The sequence below is a fragment of the Triticum aestivum genome, chromosome 1B (genome assembly GCF_018294505.1).
Source record: "Triticum aestivum cultivar Chinese Spring chromosome 1B, IWGSC CS RefSeq v2.1, whole genome shotgun sequence".
In the NCBI taxonomy this organism is placed as follows: Eukaryota; Viridiplantae; Streptophyta; class Magnoliopsida; order Poales; family Poaceae; genus Triticum; species Triticum aestivum.
The window spans coordinates 670,575,873-670,594,643 of record NC_057795.1 but is presented as its reverse complement, the minus strand read 5'-3'; the positions used below and the strand labels follow the sequence as shown (position 1 = coordinate 670,594,643).

General features: G+C 45.2%; 1 protein-coding gene across 2 annotated transcripts; it reads left to right on the top strand.

Moving 5' to 3' along the window:
* Positions 1–16,665: 16,665 nt before the first annotated feature.
* LOC123147356 (uncharacterized) lies at positions 16,666–18,768 on the top strand. 2 transcript variants are annotated; one of them, XM_044566591.1, is made up of 3 exons: positions 16,666–17,055; positions 18,276–18,293; positions 18,378–18,768. In XM_044566591.1, the coding sequence occupies exons 1-3, from the start codon at positions 16,722–16,724 to the stop codon at positions 18,560–18,562; spliced, it is 537 nt and encodes a 178-aa protein (XP_044422526.1). In that variant the 5' UTR covers positions 16,666–16,721; the 3' UTR covers positions 18,563–18,768. The 2 variants fall into 2 exon arrangements, with proteins under 2 accessions (XP_044422526.1, XP_044422535.1); XM_044566600.1 differs by lacking the exon at positions 18,276–18,293.
* The last annotated feature ends 3 nt before the right edge of the window (positions 18,769–18,771 follow it).

Here is an 18,771-nt window from a genome sequence, read left to right as displayed (position 1 = left end):
GGTGTCGGCAAGGTTCCTGGTGGTCGGGATGATCCAGAGGAGGATCAGGATGAGAGGGGGAAGCAGCAGAGACACGACAGGAGCCCGGTGCCGACGCGTGCAAAACACACGCTCTGGCCACGCTCGGTGCACGCACGTTAGGTGTTCGTCAGATTGCCAGTGGCATCTAAAGGGACTCACATGAGCTAAAAATCAACAGGATGGTGCCTCTAGGTATTAGAGGAGTGATGGACATGCTGGTTTGGCCAAAGGACCAAGCGTCCAATGTAAGTTAGAAAGTGGCAACATTTCTGACATGCCCACGAGGTGTTTGACAAAATGCTAGGGCAAGCTAGAAGACTTTGATGGATTTGAAACTTGGCAGGGTGGGGTCTCTTTAGATGATAGAGATGGTGGTGAAGTTAGTTTTGCAAGATGAGAAACTTGCTAGTGCAAGTTTTACCAGAATTCAGTTCTGGACAGAAACTTCAGAGGAGTGTTTGGTGAACTTAAAAGATGCAAATAGAGCTGATCTCCTGGAGTTAAGGTTTTGGTTGGAAGTACTACAAGATGGCAAGGTTACAGAAGTAGTGGAGCTAGGAAAAATAGGGTTGCAGTTATAACTCAAGAATGGGACAAAATTTGAAAAGAGGATGTTTCACTCAAAATTTTCAAAAGACATAGTTAGGTTTTTGCATAAAAGTGATTTATAGGCATCACGTGACCTCTCATAATTTTTGTGGGATTTTAAAACAATTATTTAAAATAGTTGCAGTGCAACATAAGCGTTTCAAGTACTGAAAATGCTTTTAAAAGAATAACTTGTGGCAAATTTTATTATGGAAATATTTCCCACTGTTATTTATGATATATATGAAATGATTTACAAAACAACCAAGGACCACAACATTTCACAAAAATAATCTTCTATGGAGGGAAGAATTTTGGAAAATAGAAAACAGAACATGCTCTTAAATTAATAATTGGCCTAGTATGATTCAAAATTTTATTTCTGGCCAAATTTTACTTAATAAAATTTGATTAAATTTTTGGGGTGTTACAGCCCTACATAAGAAACGCTAACACCAGGGGACAGCATTCCCTCCATCTGCTTCCAAAAGGACTATTTACCTAGATTTGGGAAGGGCATCAGATTTATCCTCAAATTATCCACTATGAATTGCACTAGTAGTAATAGAACATTAGGAATGCATTTACCCACAAATGAAGGAGACCTAACCTTGGCTCATTATCTCAATGCACAGGCAACTAACTTGAAAACTAAAATTTTAGTGCATTGCAGAATGGCCTGATCTCACACTTACTTAGTTCCAATACATGTGTTTAAAACACGAATGAGGACGAAAAAGTTTCCATAACCAATCCATGGTTTCTTCTCTGCTGAGTGGTGACATTACATATCAGTATCCAGGGATCAAATTATCAGCTTCATCACTCATTAACAACCACTAACTCAGCATCTAACAGACATACAGCAGCGGACAACCAGCACACAGTTACATCAGAGCCCGTCCTTGGCTTATGTGAATATGAAATTAGTGGGCACTTCCCCTATGCAAGCAGCATCGTAGTCTTTTTCAAGGTGCGGTGCAGCTTCCTTATGAGGGTGTATGAACTTCTTCTTGAATGTCATGTCGGACTCCTTGAAAACACTATAGTAGATTGGGTCGCGCTTGAGCAATCCATTTTCCTTGAGAAACCTCACAACATAGTACCGGGGCCTGAGCCGGTCCTCTAGGCTGAAACCTAGCAGTACGGGTCGATGAGCAATGTACACTGGTTCCAAGCCCACCTCGGAGATGAGGAACTCAGACCTGCGCTGCAGTGATTCCTTGGATTTATTCAGCACCAATGGATACTTAGAAAAAGCAATGCCCACCTCAGCATCCATCCACCTGAACGTATTCCTCAAGTACTCCACTTTGGCTGAACATCCCAGCAAGATCTCCTCTTTCCTAAGAGATGAAACAGCAAGCAGCGCGTGCCTGAACATGACAGCGCCACGGGGCACACCTATGTTTTCCGCACATGTCACCATTGCCTGAACAAGCTCCGGGTTGGTGGCAATCATCCTCGGTCTTGAGACGCACAGCTTGGCAATATCTCAGTCACCTAACCCGCACTCTCGCAGGTACGCGACATTGGGCTTGACCACCCTGTCGAGGCTGTGTGAGAGGAGAGTGCAGAACTTCATGGCCCGGAGGAGGTTCTCGGAGGAGCCGAAGACGCGCAGGTAGTAGTGCAGCTTGGAGACAAATCCTTTTTGGCGGAATTTGTGGTCGGTGAGTGAGGCGAGGCGCGCGATGTCGGCACGCGATAGGCCGAGGCCGGAAAGCCCGGCGATGACGGGCGCCAGGCTTGCGCAGAGGAACAACGGGTCCTTGGCGACGAGGGTGGCGACATCGGCGCCGGAGAGACCGAGGCCGACGAGGAAGGCGAGCACGGCGTCGGGGTTGGCGGGGGACTTGAGGTGGGAGAGCTTGGTGGAGGCCTTGACGGCCTGGGGTCGGGCGAGGCCGCAGGTGGAGACGAGGTACTCCGTACTCCTCCGCGGCAAATCCGGTGCTTGGGGCTGGGACGATGGCGGAGAGGAGGCGGCGGAAGGGGGATGCGGGAGAGGTGGCCGGAGAAGAGGAGAGGAGACGGGCCAGGATGGAGCTTCGCAGCCGGAGCATGGCGCCGCGGGAGAGATGGGCGAGGATGCGATGGCGGCGGCGTGGGAATGGGGAAAGTGCGACGGCTGATTTTGTTTTTTGTTCTGTGGGGAAGAGAGAAGAGAAGAGATTGCGGCCCTGTTTGGTAGCAAAGTATTTTTAAGTATTTCAAAAATACTACAGTTTTTGAGATTATCATAGTTTTGTTTGCAATGAGCTGTCTGGTTGCCCCTAAAAACAGTGATTTTAATACTTTAGTATTGGCAAAACTGCAGTTTTTTCTCTGCATAAAAAAAAACCTCATACCTCTTTTAAAAAAACTGAGCAGCTGAAAAGAACGACATCGCAAGGATCCAGTGTGCTGTATTGAGCTTGACTGCATGGTTCCAGTTCACGCGCACCTCTATGACCCGGTCAAGTTGACACCGGCTACGCTATGGTGCCGAGTGTCCTCTTTTGATAACCTACAAGCCCTGAGCGCAGCCACTTTGTGCAAGCTTCCGGTCTTATGCATCTGCATGGCAGCGCTAGCTAGCTAGGAAAAAAACGGTGCTCTATCGCCATGTACATGGCCGTTCTTGGGCTGATCTGTTGGTGCACACAACTGCTAGCCCTGTTGGTAAAACAGCCCTGTTGGTAAAATAGACGAGTCTGCTTAGCCAACGGCTAGCCAGTCTTTTTTACAAGGTCGCTGCACCAAATAGGTTCTCAGTATGGAGAATACTCTAAAATATTGTGTTATATTAAAACCATGGTATTTGATACTTACAGGGTAAATTACTGTAGTTTTTTGATACTTTGGTTTTTACAATACTTTACTATCAAACATAGCCTGCGTTTTTTTTCCTTTTTGCGTACTGTGCTGCAGTTAACAAGATTGGCTTAGTTTGGCCACACAGTTTTTCAGAAACCATGGTAATTGAAAACCACAGTATTTTGATTTGTAGGCAAGGAATACTGCAGTTTCTTAAAAGCATGTTTTTTCCTCAGTTTTACCAAAACTGCTCATTCGTTTGGCAGATGTAATTTTTACTATATTTTTTTGGATCAATTTTTTCTATAGTTTTGACGACATTTATGCTGGATGAAAGCTGAAACTAATTCAGCTACACGGCAGGACTAATTAGCGTCTACCAATCCTCACCTAAATGCTATGATCTGTAGCAGACTGACTTATCATTTGTCGCCTCCTGCACTTCTAGGAAGTACACGTCACCTAATCTAGCAACTATTAACAGAGCAATCAGCCGACCTTAAATGGCTCGACTAATTTAACCAGAAGCGCACAATTGATCAAGATCGTCTCGCAACTTATGTTGATTAAATCAACCACATGCATATGATCCTATCTGACGTAGACAGCAACCTCAACTGCATCTCTTGGATGCTCTCTCACCGTTCTGTTTACAAAAAAGAGGTCCGGACCTCTTTTCCAGAAACAGCAAAAAAAACATAGTTTTTGGAATACTGTAGTTCACAAAACATCTCAAAGTATTTAATACCAAAGTTTTTTCAGAAACCATGGTATTTTCATGAAACCGCAAAAATACTTTTTTCTGCAATTACTTTCCTCCCTAACAAAGATCAAACATAAATTAATTTTTCAATAAGACCAAAGCTATGTCTAAGTGAGAGAAAAAAAAACTGACAAACTACAACAAGGACTATATCCACACCAACCATTACATGACAATACAAGGACAATGATGTTCATGTTCTTCAACAGCAACACCTTTAGGAAGGAAGCGACGCTCAAACGTCGCCGTCACCGGATCCGGCCATCGATGGCCGGATTCTAAGTTTTCACACTGAAGAACCAGTCCGAGAATATCCGATCAATGTCTTCAATAAGGTTACGATGCAAGCACACCGCCATTGCTAGGTATAACTATCTCGGATCAGTCCTAGGTTTTCACCTCGGAGCTCGAGACTGGGCACTTGAGAAGCACCAGCATCAAAGTCAATTATGTGTTGTCGCCACCACTGTCCACGATTGCAGCAACTACATGCGTCGGGAGACGACTGCCGTCATTGTATAATCATATCATCTACGTCAAGTCATTGTCCATAGATTACACCTCACCGATGCTCCCGAAGGCCCCAAGTGGATTAGAGCTGCAGTCAGCCATCGACCACCTTTGGAGACCATCGGCCACAAACCATGGCGTTCGCCTTGTCTCTGCAGCTGTTGTACTTAAGGAGGCCAGATCTGGTCATTCCCCATACGTACACACCATGCCAGATCCCACGCCTCCATGGGCCAACGGGCAACACAGCCACACCCGCTACCAACCGATCAGGGACACTAGATCCATCGTGACCCGGTGTGGAGCAGGTGAGCAGCCGCACCCTAGGCTTGAGGGTTGAGGCTTGAGGCGAGCAGCCGCCGCCACAACCGAGGCAAAGATGCTAGCGGGGGCAACTACAGCCGAGGCCGGAGATGGGATGCCTTATAGGGATCCGCAAGATGAGGAGGAACGAGAGTGGGACGCGAGTGTGCAGGCCGCCCTGCCGCGGCCGTCAGCCCGGCGGCCTCCTCCGGCGGCGGCAGGGGGTGGGGCGTCGATGGCGAAGTCTCTTCTATGGTGTCGGGGAGGCCTCCGGAGTCGCTAGATGAGACCCGGGAGGCTAGGGCTGGCCATCCCGATCAATGCTAGAAGAGCCCGACGTCCCGTCCAGCCATGCTTCCAAACAAACATAAATTAACAGTGACATCATTTTTTCGAGCAGGGGTGGCTAGCTTGATTCTTCTTATATATTCCGCTCGTCTTGCCACCTCTGTAATGAGATGGAAGGAGTTGACGGTGGGGAGATGTTAGCATCATGAGCTGAAGATAGTTGAGAGCAGGACATTGACATCGGCGTGATGCCATTCTCCATTCCACGGAATAGTTGGAATGGAAATATTATGATGGCCGTGACTGATGGTGGTAAGGGTGAGCTCACGCGTGATGTGATATCATCGCCGAGGAAGGATATGCTAGTTGAGAAAGGCTACAGTTGGCGGGTTGGGGGTACACCAGTGTTCAAAGAGGACATTGCCCCTCAAGCCCACCCGTCTTGCCACATCTATAACAACATCTTAGCCGAACCCCTAAATTTAAAGGGGTATCTAGCCAGGTATATCCTCTAGATTTTGACCGTTTCTAACTGATCTCCTAAACTAGGCGGATTAAATTTTTATTTTTGTCAAATTCATTTAATTTTTGGTAATGAAATAAACTTTGCTAATTTATTATTTTATTAAATGACATGTTGAGTTACTTCACCAATTCTTCACTAAGAGAACCGATCCGAAGAAAATCATGAGAAAAATTACACACTTTAACAGAAATCCAACTTTCATAACTACTCTCACTAGCTGGATTAATACTTTCTCTATGTCTTCATTGGCTATATTCTTGGTTTTCTCGATTGTCTTCTCGAGCTCCTAGCACACTTCTTTATTCTCCGATTCCATACAATTGGATATTGGGTCGTCTCTAGTCTCTACTCTAGCAAGTAGTGCATGAACTTCCCTAACAAATTTTTGCTATTAATAGATCGATGCACTCTTCTTTCCAATACCAAAACTTACATCCATCCTACGCACAATTTTAAGCAAACAATAAGTTACAAATTGCGGCGAAACAGAATAACAGCCGTACAAACAAACACTCATCCCATTCTTTTCCACACTTGAAGAACACCCATCCAGGGTTTTAGGCGTGCTCAAAACCCGACGTAGCACCAACCACGGGCGGTGGTCACACTTGATGACCGGTGGTGGGGTTCTGACGAGTTGTTGGGCTAGTGCTCAGCCAGGCCAAACATCCATTCAGAAAACGGAGTTTGAACGCCTAAAGCTCCTAGCAAAACCCATTGATGCAATTCCTGGAAGATAGTACTCCCTCCGTCCGAAAATACTTGTCATCAAAATGAATAAAAATGGATGTATCTATAACTAAAATACATCTAGATACATTTATTTCAATGACAAGTATTTTCGAACAGAGGGAGTATACGCCAACATCCATTCAGAAAACGGAGTCATTCCTACCGGAAAACTCGGCCATTCCGTTGTTTCCAAATGCTCCAACACACAATAGTGACCAAGGAATCAAACCCCTTCCTGTTTCTCTTGGGTATCCGTTTGGCGCTCCACCATGACTCAAGATGGTCAAGCCCCGACGACAGCCAAGACAAGTTTGTGAAGAACTTCAATTCCTTGATTTTCTGTGTACGCTTCATTTGCATCCAAGATAAATGATAGTCCTGATGGACAAGACTTATACTCCCTCCGTCTCAAAATTCTTATCTTAGATTTGTCTAGATACGGATGTATCTAATACTAAAACGTGATTTGATACATTCATATTTAGACAAATCTAAGACAAGAATTTTGGAACGGAGGGAGTAGATAGCATTCAGAACAGCTATATCTGAGTTCAAGTTTTTTCCTACTTTTAGCTTCAAGGTTCCAAGCCCCTTGTCGTCGTTATTTTCCGGCCAATTATAATCTTATTTTAGAAATACCTAACTTCTCAGAGCACCGTCGCACTCCCAGCTCCCTAGGTGGATCACACTTCAAATGGGACAATGTTTTGTTTTGGAATTTGCAATAGGTATTTCAACCTCATGTGTCCAACTGTCCACCTACATGTATGGCGATTTCGTCATGGCCAATATCCTCGCGGTGCCGATTTATTTGTTGCCTACATCAGACCCGTCGACAAGGGGGGCCAAAGTGGCCGACCGCACAGGGCCCCCAAAATCAAGGGGCCCCGATCGAAGAGAAAATCAGAGTTACAGCGCTTCAGTTGTCCCGCACGTCTCCGAGCATCGATGGTTCGACGCTGTTTTGCGCAACGAAACTGCTCCGCAGCCCAGCCCCCGTCGCCAGTCTTGCCCACGGACGCGCGCGCCGCTTCTCTCCCATCTTCTCCATGCTCCGGTGCAACGAATCGATGACTGCTGGTCTGCTGCAGACCGCCGCCAGCGGCCGCTCTCCTCTACACCAGCCCCACCCGCTAGCTGCTGCACGCTGGCGCCACTGCACCGTTCCCGGCAGTGCTCCCCGGCCGCCCCAGCCTTCGTGCTGCTGCCTTCGGGCGTCCAGGACTTGGCAGCACCTACAAAGCCGAGAAACAATTAACCACAGTGCTCGCTGCCTTGGCCACTAATCTTGGGTAGTTTATTGGACCGAGACAAGATTTGAACTTGCATGCTGTATAAGTTGATTTCTAAATTGATACCTGTGAAATTGAATTTATATTGAATTGGAAAATTACCGTGTATATGTATGTATTAAACTCAAATTGATGAATTTATCTTACAAAAAAAAATAAGATGAAGATGGTGTCTACACATGCGGGGAGGCACAGATGAAGCAAGCTATTAATTTGGCATTCTTTTGTATCCGTTAATATTATTTGTATCTTTTGTCGTGTTTTATCTAGTTTGTTAGATAGTTCCAGTTCTACATATATTGTGCAACCAGTAAATTTTTGTATGCTTTCTTGTGAGTTATTTCTTATAAAGTTGTGATGTATTTTTGGGGATAGTTCTTAAGTTCTATAAATTTTTAAAAATTTAGGGCCTCATTTTGTTATTCGTCCTGGGGCCTCAAATTCCTGGAGACGGCCCTGGCCTACATAAATCGGTAAATTCCTTTCAAGAAGAAGACAATAAATCATGAGTTGTCTATGTATATCCAGTACGTGAAGACATAAAGTGATAAATGCCTTTCAAAGAAGACAACAAATCGTGAGTTTTCCTTGACTGCATCCAGCATGCAACACCTCGTTAGTTAGCATTCTTATCTTCCAAGTTCCAACTATCATACGAAATCTGTTAGTGATATGGCGTGCCAGTTGAAGGGCAAGCATGCACTGCCGTGTGGATCTCTTGTGTTTGCAAACTGCCTATGAGCTAGCACACGCGTTCTGCATGCATGGCCATCGCTGCACCTATATAAAGAGATCGCTGAAGTCTGAAGACCCAGTGTGACAGAAGAAAAGCGTCTCTCCAGGAGTGGGAAATACTAGTGCTCCCTCTCCTTCTCGTGTTACTATTTGTGCTAGCAAAGCAACAGCCGAGACCATGGCGATGGGTCACCTCCGTGCCTTCCTGGTTTTCCTCCTCGTGCAGGTCTGCCTGTTCTTGATGATGGCCGCGTCGGCGAAGGTGCAGGGCAGGGCTGTGCCCGGAGTTCCCGCGTGCTGCTCCTACCGCCCCGAGTGCTGCGAGCGCCGGCGGAAGCCCCGCTCGCCGCCGCCGTTACTCCCTGATGGCCTCGCCTGCGGCGGCTTGTGGGGGTCGCTCTCCTCCCTAGAAATGTGTCCGTGACGTGAGCATACATGATACATTCTACTGGATTTGCAATCTGCATACATCTATGGTTCCGCTGCTTTTCGTGTCTCTATATATGTGTTTCAGAACTTTTCATTCCAAGCATGTTGTTGTGATGTGTAACCTTGGTTAATAAAGTGGAAGGAGGAGATTACTGTCAATTATGAGTTGTGTCCCAAATTCTCTTGTTCTAGTTGGCACGTAATAATGCTTTGACCAGCGTGGATCCCGAGGGAAACAAAAGTTGACAGTTGCATGTCGTGTTGTCCTTTTTTTTTGAGGGAATGTCGTGTTGTCTTGGGGCGTAATGTCTTTTGTTCGCCCCAACAGCACATCTGTGTCGTGGTGTGGTCTCGGTTGAGTGTGGCCTTTATACGAGTATTAGATTATACACACACTTACTCTTTGAGTACCTCCGTGACACACATGAGTTGTAGTGTGTGCTTGACCGAACAATGTCTTCCTGCTACCTCCTGGGTCGCGTCCGCGTGTCCAAGCAGAGAGCATCGACGAGGAGGAAGGGTAGTTGGGTGAGGGCTGCTGCTTGTCTCTATTCATGTACCTGGGTTCCTCTACTTCACAACCTGGACAAAGACGAAGCCTGGGCTCACACTCGATGGGCTACTTCCTCCTCGTGTTGTCGGCGCCATCAGTGCGCGTCCTCCTCCTGTTCTCTTCTCCCGTTTTCACGTGTGATTCTGGTTGTGGTTGCGGTGTTGGAACCAAGGATCGACGAACAGCCGCGAGAACACGAGGAAACGAATTTTGTCGGGCGACAAACACCCGCGACAACGGATGCCCGCCCCGGCGACGAACGCCGGGGCCTTTTTCTCTCTGTATTCACTTGGCTCGCCAAACAAGTCGATTACATTGGCTTCTATAGCTCAGCACAAAGGAGCACAGCCCACACGTCGCATGCATCCGGCCACTAACCACGCACGCACGCACTAACTGGTCGACCTAGCATGGACTAACCACTAAGCCACGCAACGCCGCGCCCCCACTCTTGCTAGCCCACCCGATCAGCACGACCCGGCCGGCTCGCATGACGCGCTTATACGCGTCTGCTGCACCTGGACTTCCAACAGAACATCAACTGCCGCAGCCTTTACACGGTGGACTCGGGTGCACACACACCATCGCGACAGAACTTTTCCTTTACGGACGCACGCACCCCCTCCGTGGCTTATTCCTAACATGCGGGACCGAACTCTTGTGTGTCTCACAGTGAGCATTGCATAGTAGTGTGTCGCTGAGTAACTAGTGTTCTTCAAGTGGTTTAGAGAACTAAATATTGCACCCCTAGTTAACTTAGTGAATTTTTGACGAATTAGCAGCTCTACTTTTTCATTAAGAGCAACTCTAGCAGATGCCCTATATCCGTCCGGCCCGTAACGCCGATATACGGTACCGGCCGGCCAGGTGCCGCATATCTGCCCATCCCATAAAAGAACTTGTGGCGACCTCCATATTTCAACCCACAGCCGCCAAATCTGCGGTTTTCTCTGCCCCTTTGTGCGGTTTCTTCTATTCCCTCGCGCGAATTGGTGGGAGGGAAATTTCCGCTCGTGCCCGCCTTTTTGCCCCCGCCCGCGCTGCAAATCTTCGGCAATTTTCGCTTCCCCCGGCCACCTCCCGCCGCAGAGAGCTTCGGTTGTCCTCGTCCGCGTGTTCTCCACCAAGATTGGAGTTCAGGGCGGCCATTTTTTGCTGCGAGTGGGCTGCTGCCACCATCGCCATGGATCCGGCCGGAAGTTGCGTGGGGCGGCTCGTTGTTGGCGGATCCGGCTGCTCTGGCCAGGATTGAGCCGCGCAGTCGTTCGCACGCGGTGTAGCCACGGATAGGGGGGAAAGGTGAAGTACGAGGCGGCAGCAGGTGTGGCTTTTCTTCTAGCAGATTTGATAACGAGCAAAGGTAATATTTAGAGCTTTCCAACCGATTTTATTTTCGGCTGACATACAATTTTAGTCCCAAATTTATTTTCATAGATGGATGATTGGTGTTCGTCCGAATCGGATGATTCTGACATAAAGAACATGTTTCTTGATGACGATGTCGCCTCCTCTTTTTCCATCTTGTCAAAGAATTTCAAGCCGGCAAGAAGAAGAAGCGTCGTGGATCGTTGGTTGGTCGTCTTTCCATTCCGTGCAACTGAGCTCTCGGCCACAAAATGAAAGACTAGTTTGCCGAGGTACCGACCTATCCGGCTCACCTCTTCCGTAGGTGGTACCCAATGCGTAGATTTTTGTTCTCATTGTTGAAGCTTGCGAAACAAAATTGTCGTTCTTTACTCGCCAGAGGAATGCCGCCAGTTTGCTTGGATTTAGTGCATACCGAAAAATATCGGCTGCAATGAGAGTGATAGCATATGGCATTCGGGACGATTACATCGATGAGTATCTTCGCATTGGAAAAGATACCACGCTTAAATTCATGTGGGTGTTTGCCCAGACATTGATCCGGGTATTTAGTCCCGAGTACCTCCGAGCTCCCAATGAGGCCACAAAAAAGTTCATGGCGATGAACGAAGAAGAGGATGGCCGGGCATGCTCCGGAGTGTGAATTTGCATGCATTGGAGGTGAAAGAACTGCCCGAAAGCTTGCGTCGGACAGTACACCGACCATCAGCGTAAACCCACTATTGTGCTTGAACTCGTGGCTTTGCATGACTTGTGGATTTGGCATTACTTCTTTGGATTGCCGAAGTTTCTCTGTGATATTAATGTACTGCACAGATCATGTCTTTTTGTGCAACTAGCTAGTGGGAAAACTCCGACTTTGCAACTACACCGTCAATGGACTTGATTGTACCATGGGGTATTATTTTGCTGATGCTATCTATCCTTCATTGGCAACATTTGTGAAAACCATTAGTAAGCCACAAGGCAAAAAACAAACTATTTTTGCCCATGCACAAGAAGCATGCCGAAAAGATTTCGAGGGGGCGTTGGGGCTGTTGCAAACTCGGTTTGTCAATGTTAGAGGTCCTGCTCGGTACTGGGATAAGAAATCCCTCTCAAATATCATGACTGCATGCATAATTTTACGCAACATGATCATCGAGGATAAGAGGGATTTAAACTTAGAATTTTTCTATGACCATATTGGTAGCCGTGTCAAGCTTGACAGAAATTCAGATGTGATCATGGCATTTCTTGAGACCAACCGGCACATTGAAGACAATGACACACACAACCAGCTCCACAATGATCTTATTGAGCACCAGTGGCAACTGTATGATAGATCTCCCATTTTATTCATTTGACCTTATTTGTATTCATGTGTGATTTGAATAATTATTTTTGTTCCGAAGCAGGTTGTATTGTTTTAATTATTCGGATTTGAACATTTATTGTAATTGAGAGGATTATTGTATTATATGATGTTAAAACATTAATAAGTTTACCCACAAAAAACATTAATAGATTTGATTTATATTGCTATTTTATTGTTTAAATCAAGATTTTGCCTATTCAAGTAAAACGGATTTGCAGTACGCCGTGGCATCGGGTGGTACGGGTTTGCCGCATCTATTCTGCCTGATGCCACAGCATACCCCAAATCCGTTTTAGGGTGAGCCCTATACTATTTTTGTTGGACGAGAATATGTGGCATCTGCTAGAGTCTTTAATATGGGGAGTAAAAGCATAGCAAAGTAATAAAACTGCCAAGAGTGCTACTGTTGATTGGTTTGAGGAGTCGTTGAAAGAAATTGTATGCATTTCTTCATAAACGATGTATCAGTTATTTCGATTGAATAAAGGTAGTATGGTTTTCAAGAAAAAGTGCCAAGAGTGAACAAGCATCATGAATCTCATGCAACTAAGTACTCCCTGGCCTCCAAGGCCTAATTCATCTCTGATTATACTCGCTACCAAAACCACGGTCATCGATTTTGCCTCAAAAGTTTGCCAATTTCGTTCCTTTCCATTCCAAACAGTATATACTGTGATGCAACATCTTCTCTTGATGTCCTCTGCAAGTTTGACATTATTTAGTGATTTTCTAAACCTCTCTATACTTGTGTATTAGTAGATATGATGTTATACATAGAAAATAGTTTCCATTTTATTATGAGAAATCGAGCACCGTAGATCGTATCATGTAACCAGGCGAAAGGCGTGGGTACGTTGAGTGCTGGATCGGGTGAAGTAGGCGTCCCCACCACCACCTTCTTCGTTGTCACAGAGGCGGAAGGAGATAGGGCAATTTTTTGGCGGCAACGAGAGAGAACAAGTGATATGTACTCGACCTGCGCATACCTCGTGCTTGGTGGAATTTAAATTTAGTTTGGCTGCCCATCGTCCAATCTTCATCCACTACATTATTTCCGCCGCTAAAACTAAATCAAAGAAGTGCAAGTTCCCGGTGAGCCTTTTTCAGTCCCCATTGTGAGGTCTTTTATTTATTGCAAGAAGCCGGCATTGTTTCTGACAAAGATGGTGGAATGGGCATCTCCGATGAGGTTGTTGGTTATATCTGCGACACATTAAAATTTAGGTTTTTTATATTTCAGAATTTTTTGTGCAAAAACAATCACATGATAAATAATATTTCTTTCATGGTCCTCCTTTTACTTTAATTTCATCATGATAATGCATATGCACCTCACAGGCCACGACACTCTCTTTCCCCTTATTTTCTTCTTCTTTCGGATATTAGCTAATGGGTTTCAGAACAATCTTGTCTCGAAAGGCTGACTCTGTGGTGGCTGACAACAAATGCACACACGCACCTCTGAGCACATGGAGACTACGCCAGAGTGGAGCTCGTGACTAAAAATTACACATGTTAAGGTCAGACATCAATAGATGAAAGTTTTTGCCGGGACGAACATAATTCTAGTATCTCATGTCATTATAATTGGTCGTTAAAATAATGTGTATTTATACTAAATTATTTTACTGATGTATTGCCGATTCTCCCAACATATGGTTGAACCATTATATATTTTCTTATATTTAAATTAACCATATAATAATGTTTTTAAGTATTTTCAAAATATAAAAATTATATTTTCCATCAAAATTATACCTCCACTAAGTTTAAAACATATTTTGCAAGTAAATTAATGTTTGTTGTTTGATATTTGAAAATCCATGCCATAACAAAGCTTTGGTTAAATGTATTGAATACCCTAAATGGAATAAAACTGGAAACATTATGATGTGTTTCCATCAATTATTTTGTGTCATTTGGATGAATTATTGCCTTCTTGGTACATGTATGTATTCACATGTTTTACGTGTGGTAGAGAGCTTTCCCATGAAGAGTTTAAAAGTATCTTTAGATATTTTCAAGTGCATGATTATCTATCTAATATGTACGTAAGTGAGAAAAATCTAGATTATATATGGTGTCTACCAGGGTTTGTCGTCAAACTGCCGCCATTACTCGTTTATTGATGTTCCTTTCTTGTGAGACTTGGACTACGAGATGATTGTGGTGACTTCATCAGAGAAGATATATATTCCATGTTTCTAGGTTTGACAGTTAGTTTGAAACACCTCCATACATTTTTACCTTTTATTGGAATAACATAAGGCAGATCAACTCGAATCAAATGCATGCTCTATATGTCATAAAATAGCATCACTTGTTGTTGATATGTGGTAAAAAATGTATATCCGGTTTTGTATTGATTTGATTTGCAATTTGTAAAGTCTAATTCCAAAACTTTAAATAACAACAAGTTGACCGTTCTGTTGTAACCTTGTTTAAAATCAATCAAACTCGTCAAATTTTATGCATTCATCATTTGATTTGAAAATCACCGCCTCAGAAGCTCCCCAAGCGCACTTCTATAATTGTTGAACCCACTGTGTTCCATGGCATACTTATGGTGTGATATATACGAAATTGGTAAATATATAGCTAGAAACATCCTTATGTTTTATGACTTACATCTAAGACTAGATGTTTTGCGATGTGGGAGATGCAACTACCAACTTCATGGATAATTTTTGTTTGTCGAGTGAAACTACGACTAGACATTTTATGATTCATTGGCCAACTAAGGAGACAGAAGGTTGAAATTTTGACACTATAAGGATGTGGGATGTGAGAGCGTCCCTAGCACTTCCCAATATGCTTCCACCCCTTCCCTAAAACTTTTCCTCACTAGACTGGGAGAGGCAACTCTCATTAAAATCTCTCTCATCTTACGCCTCTCTCTCTCTCTCTCTCTCTCTCTCTCTCTCTCCTCAATGGTGCTCCTCCTTGGACATGGCCCTGATGCCCGTGCACCACCCCTGACCTCCAGTGAGATTCTGGCGTATTTATTCATCTTTTCAACTTTCATGTTGTCTCCGGCACGACCACACTCTTCCCTGTCATCCTCGCTCAGCGGAGCTCATCCCTGTCGCCCTCAGTCACGATCAAAGCAACACCACACCCGAAGGAGCAAGTATAGAGGGAAAACACTACTACAAAGAAGCATGGCCGCTGGCCACCATCATCGATTTTGATGGATCCTTGCTTTTCGGACCACAACATCATTCCATTAGGACAAGGAAGAGGAAAATAACTCATTCAGATGAAGAAGTGCCCAAACCGTGACCTGTAGAGGATGAATTTCGCCTACTTTCTTGACTCCTTCCTTGAACGCATACATCATGCTCAATGAGCCTCTATCTAAATACTTTTGCGCATAATCTATCATAGGCCATAGTTAGGACATGGGCACCATCTACTGACAAGAAGTTGTCGTTGGCCGCGTGGAAGAAAGAGGATGATAAAAAGAGGTTTCTAAAAATTTAAGGGAACGGCCATGTGCATCAAAAGTTTAGGAGAAGGGCTAGGTACGCCAAAAGTTTAGTCTATATATTTGGGGTTAAAGGATAGAGAGAGGTTTACATGTAAATGATAGGTAAAGGCTAGGGATGCTTTGATAGTATTCAAAAGTTTGTATTGTCCCTAAACTAAGCCTCCAATGAGAAGCTAAATAAAAAAATACTCCATCTGCAAAAATTGAGAACTTTTAACAATTTTAAAAACAAAATTATTTTTATATATAATATGAAAATACATTGCATGGTCTATCTAATGGTATGTATTTAATATTTCAGATATATATATTGTTCTCCACAAACTTGATCAAAGTTTGTGAAGTTTGACTTAAAGAAAATTATATTCACGCCTGCATTATATAATTTTAAGTCATTAATGAACTTCATGGCAGTGCTAGCACTGATTTAAGTGTTGAATGGAGAAAAAAAAATCTAATTTTTTACACTGAAAAACAATACTGATACGTGACCAAATCTGGTCAGATGGGCCGGCATGGCCCACCCAAGGCTAAACGTGCCTGGCACGGCACGAGCAATCACAACACGATTACTAACAAGGTCGTGGCGTGCCGGCCCGCGTAACGCGCCCTTAGGCCGGCATGGCCCCTCTAGTAAACGGGCCAGCCCGCGGCATGTTTGGCCCACATGTCTTGGCCTAATGGGCTTTTTATGCTATTTAGGCTTTTTTGCCTATATAAAAAATAAAAAACAAAAAACAAGACATGTCTTGCCGGCACGTGGGCCTCCTCGCAGCCAGGCACGGCTTATAACCATGCCGGGCCAGGCCTGCGACAGGCCGAGCACGCGTTCTCATGGGCTGGCATGCGGTCCATGGCCCACTTAGCCAGCTCTGGGCTTATGGGCCAGCCCATTTCCGGGCGTCATCCTCCACAGAGCAACGCGAGCCACCCAAACGGAGGGAGCTCGTCCTTCCTTCCCCGCGCCGAAATGCTGGCCGCCACCGCCGCCTGCCGCGCGCCGGCGCGGCCGCTCCCCGCCGCGCGACCCGGCGGCAGCTACCTCCTCGAGCGCGTCCTTCTCCCCAAACGGAGAGCGCCGGCGGCGAGGAGGAGGAGGGGACGGAACGCGGCCGTGCGGTGCGGGATGTTCCCCGTGGACCCGTGGGCGCCCGGCGTGGACTCCCAGAGCATCGCGTCGCAGCTCTTCGCCGTGTCCCTGTTCCCCTACCTGGGGTTCCTCTACTTCATGACCCGGTCCAAGACGGCGCCGGGGCTCACGCTCTTCGGCTTCTACTTCCTCCTCGCCTTCGTCGGCGCCACCAGTACGCGTCCTCCTCTTCCCTTTTCGTCTCGCTGCTTTCACGTGTCAATCTAGAGTAGTTGTTGTGGTTGGGGAGCGAAAATACTTGTATGTTTCGTGGTGAACATTGCCAGTAACACTACCAGAGCAGAGAAGCAGCAAAGATTGTAGAAGTGGTTAGATAACTGAATGTGAATGCTACTGGGCAATTTGGCCACTATCAGAAGCTCAATTTTACATATCGGGTGAGTACTGTCGATGCTGGGTGTAGAAATTGATAGACGATGCTGTGTGTAGAAATTGATATGGATTTCATCATGAGAAACTGAGAACTGTCTCACATGAATGGTATGGCGGGAGCAGAAAATTTACCTGCATTTTGTGGCTGTCAGACATATTTGAACAATTCAAAATGCCCTGGCACTCAGCTTACATCTGCAAAATGTGTTCTAGGTCGACAAAACGTTGCAACTGAGACTGCGATAGTGTGCTCATGTGCGTGTAAACACAGGAAGTTTGTGGATGGAATGAACTTAAAACACAAAATGTCCATACACTTGGTAAGAGAGCACCACTGCAGGAGTGCAGGTTTCTATATACTGTTCCAAAGCAACCGGCCAATAGTTTTTATGATGTTCGCATCTTCCCAAAGCCGAACGTCTTCTTTGAACTACAGCCAAGGCAAATGATTAACACAAGCCTGTAGAAAAGAAAATTTGAAGCTGGTTTATTTTGAGCAATTTTCAGTGGTACATACTTCAGGTAGTTGGAGAAGACATATACTCCCTCCGATCCAAAATAGATGACCCAACTTTGTACTAACTTTGTACTAAAGTTAGTACAAAGTTGGGTCATCTATTTAGGAACGGAGGCAGTAATGACCAACGAAAATTTGTTTTGTGAATTGTGTTACTGGTTGGATTTTGTAGAACGAAGTAGGAAGGGAAAGGGATGTTGAATCAGTAGAGTGGACAATCAATCAAAATTCTACCCTATGAGTAGCACGAACAAACCAATTTGTTCCTCAATTAGTGTGAGCCTTGCCATTTGATTGGGACTTAACTGTCTGAACAAAATACTATGTGTATGTGTCCATCTGCTGTACACATAGGTCTCCTCTATTTTAAATTATTTAGCTTCCACTATTTAGCTAGCTCGTAGAAAATTATGCCTCATCTCACGTCATTAATTATTTCCCTTTTGTTTCATGCACATTGCACCGGCCTTTTATCCCCGGAGCAGTACCTGCTGGGATATATGGTAATTGCATAATATCATTAAGGTTTCAGTGAATCATACATACATACAATAAGTATTTACCGACACATCACCGTCCTCTTTCAGCCAAAGTTCATTACGGGACCTCGCTGTCTAACGTGGACTTGCTGCACGGGACGGCGGAATCGCTCCTCACACTCACCAATCTGTTCATTGTGCTGGGGCTGAGGGGAGCCTTGAGGAACCTGGACAAAGCAGAGGAGAGCAGCCCTGAAGCTCCTCAGGACAGCAAGGAGAAGAGTTCAGTATAGGTACTCTCACCGGTTCCCCCAAATTGTGCTTGTAAATCCCTGAGAACCTTTTCCTGGTGCCTGTAGTGATGACATTGTGCTGTAGTGAGTGCACATTTCTGTTGCTCAACTAGCTTATGAAGCCCCTGCTGCTGTAATAAACTGCACAGACTGGCTTTGTGCATGTGCTGATCCATAATATATTGCTGCAGTTCAGAGTCTCTGTAGAT